Source organism: Sinocyclocheilus grahami, unplaced genomic scaffold (genome assembly GCF_001515645.1).
Source record: "Sinocyclocheilus grahami isolate Dianchi unplaced genomic scaffold, SAMN03320097.WGS_v1.1 scaffold912.1, whole genome shotgun sequence".
In the NCBI taxonomy this organism is placed as follows: domain Eukaryota; kingdom Metazoa; phylum Chordata; class Actinopteri; order Cypriniformes; family Cyprinidae; genus Sinocyclocheilus; species Sinocyclocheilus grahami.
Genome location: NW_015506091.1, coordinates 428,521 through 430,749, shown reverse-complemented (window position 1 = coordinate 430,749; position 2,229 = coordinate 428,521). Strand labels below are relative to the sequence as shown.

Below are 2,229 nucleotides of genomic sequence, written 5' to 3'. Positions count from 1 at the left end.
GTGTGAGTGTGTGTGTGTGTGAGTGTGTGTGTGTGTGTGAGTGTGAGTGTGTGGGAGTGGGAGTGTGTGTGAGTGTGAGTGTGAGTCATGAATGAATGATTCCTCAGCTGTTGTTCAGTTCTGCAGTTATAGTATCGCATCATTCTCAGCTGCTGGGTCAGAAACGCAGATCGGGGTGTTTGTGATCAGAGTCAGTGTTTGTGTGAGCAGCAGGCGGCGGATCAGACCATCTGTTCGCGCCGTTAATCACACTAAAAACCAAAAAACGACAGACTCCGACATCTCTAATGCTCAGTGACCAAATGAACAAACACAACCCAAACAGAGACACTGCGGTGTGCAGTTCACTTCTGGAGACTAGAACATCTAGAGATGCATGTCTGTATTTGTTAAACGTCTGTCTGAGCTCTGTTAAACGTGTTCATGCGAATGTAAACCCATTAGTGTATAATAGTGTATAATAATGCATCGAACATCTCGATTCATCATTATACAGATGTACTTTATAATTACAGACAAACAGAAATGCATGCTACATGTCTGACGATGATACTGAACGCGCGTAAGAACTTCTGGGTCGGGCTAAACGACTCTTTTGGGTCGGGCTAAACGACTCTTCTGGATCGGTCTAAACGACTCTTTTGGGTCGGGCTAAACGACTCTTTTGGGTCGGGCTAAACGACTCTTCTGGGTCGGGCTAAACGACTCTTCTGGGTCGGGCTAAACGACTCTTCTGGGTCGGGTTAAGCGACTCTGTGGCGCGCGCCACTCACCATCTGTTGTCGCAGGAAGCTGATGTTGTTGTGGAGCGTCTGCAGACCATCAGCGCGCGCGTGCGTCTCCGAGCCTCTGAACGGGTCGCCGGCGAGTGAACGAACCAAACTCTCCGGAACTTTGCGGCCCAGCTTGTGCTCCACGTCTCTGAAGTCCGGCAGATCCTCCATCATCATCCTCATCCTCATCAATAATCCAGAGCCGCAGGTAATCGATCCTACCGGAGCATGACGTCAAACGCACGGGGATATTCGGGTGAAGCGCGGCGGTTCCTCGGTGCTCCGCCGGTCGGGTCTGGTCGGGTCTGGTGTGGTCTGGTCGGGTGACTGACGCACAGGTGACACCCGCCCTCGCGCGCGTCATTAAGCGGCGCATGCGCGACACGCTCTTCTCGCATTATTTAGACGTGTTCCTCAACATACAGCTGCAGTATAAAACTGATGCGAGCTGCTTTCTGTTATGCGAGTTGATGTGGTTCTATTTTCCAAATAAATATTTCAATACAGAGGAATATAATCACCTGGTGAAAAGCAGTGGAACGCCAGCGCCATCTAGCGGTGAGATCAAACTGCGTGTGTATGTATTGAGCAGCCAGAGTCCAGACTGAGATGCTTCTGTAAATAAAATCTTTCTGTCCAGACTTTCAAAAACCTGGACATGCAAACATGTTTGCTGCTCGTCTGAACAAGGCCTGAAGCTGCAGTGTGTGACTTCATTCCCTCTATCTCTCTGTGTGTGCAATGTCCTGCGAAACCTGTCTGAAACAGAGGAATATCTGCCTAAAGACATGATTTGGAAGATGGACTTTTTTCAAGTCTACTATTAATAACACATTGTTACTGTGTATCAAAAAAAAAAAAAGTTCCATAGCTCACAATGTTCCTGTCATGCTGAAAAACAGAGTTTTGTTACAACATTTACATGAATTATTGAGTAAAATAATGTAGTTTGATCCGTAAAGTGTCTAAATCATCTCTTTGAGGTGGAACTACGCTGACAGCACACGTGCATCACAGAGATGTCTGTTTGCTCATCTGCAATACGTCTATAGCATGTTTCCTATCAGATGTCACGTTTAGAAGATGTCTTTAAGATGTTTATGATTTAGAATGAATGTAAAACTGACATCTGTCAGATTTAGAGGGTTAGTTCACAGTAAATGGTGATAATGTTCAGTTTTGAGTGAGCTAAAGGTTTCTCTGTTAATATAATCGTTGGTAATTGAGATGGTAAACACACAGGTCTGCTGAGGCGGTGTGAATGAAGGAGGATGATTTCAGACATGTAGTTCATCCAGAGCTGTAAGATGACTGTGGAGCGGCTCTGAGGAGGAACATCTAAGCAGGAGACGCAAGATGAAGTCATTGATTTCTCTCTGTTTAATCTTAATTCTGTGCAGGAGAAACAGCTGAGATATTGTGTCTGAAACACACTTCAACAGCTCCAAATGTGAGA

The 2,229-nt window shown here is 45.9% G+C and overlaps 1 protein-coding gene across 1 annotated transcript in view; it reads right to left on the bottom strand.

Annotated features, from left to right (window-relative positions):
* Window positions 1-1,309, bottom strand: part of LOC107564126 (leucine rich adaptor protein 1-like) — a 5,015-nt gene extending 3,706 nt beyond the window's left edge. The window contains exon 1 of the mRNA XM_016249132.1: window positions 774-1,309. Coding sequence (XP_016104618.1) covers window positions 774-962 — 189 coding nt within the window. The 5' untranslated portion in view covers window positions 963-1,309. The remainder of the gene's footprint in view (window positions 1-773) is intronic.
* Window positions 1,310-2,229: the final 920 nt, after the last annotated feature.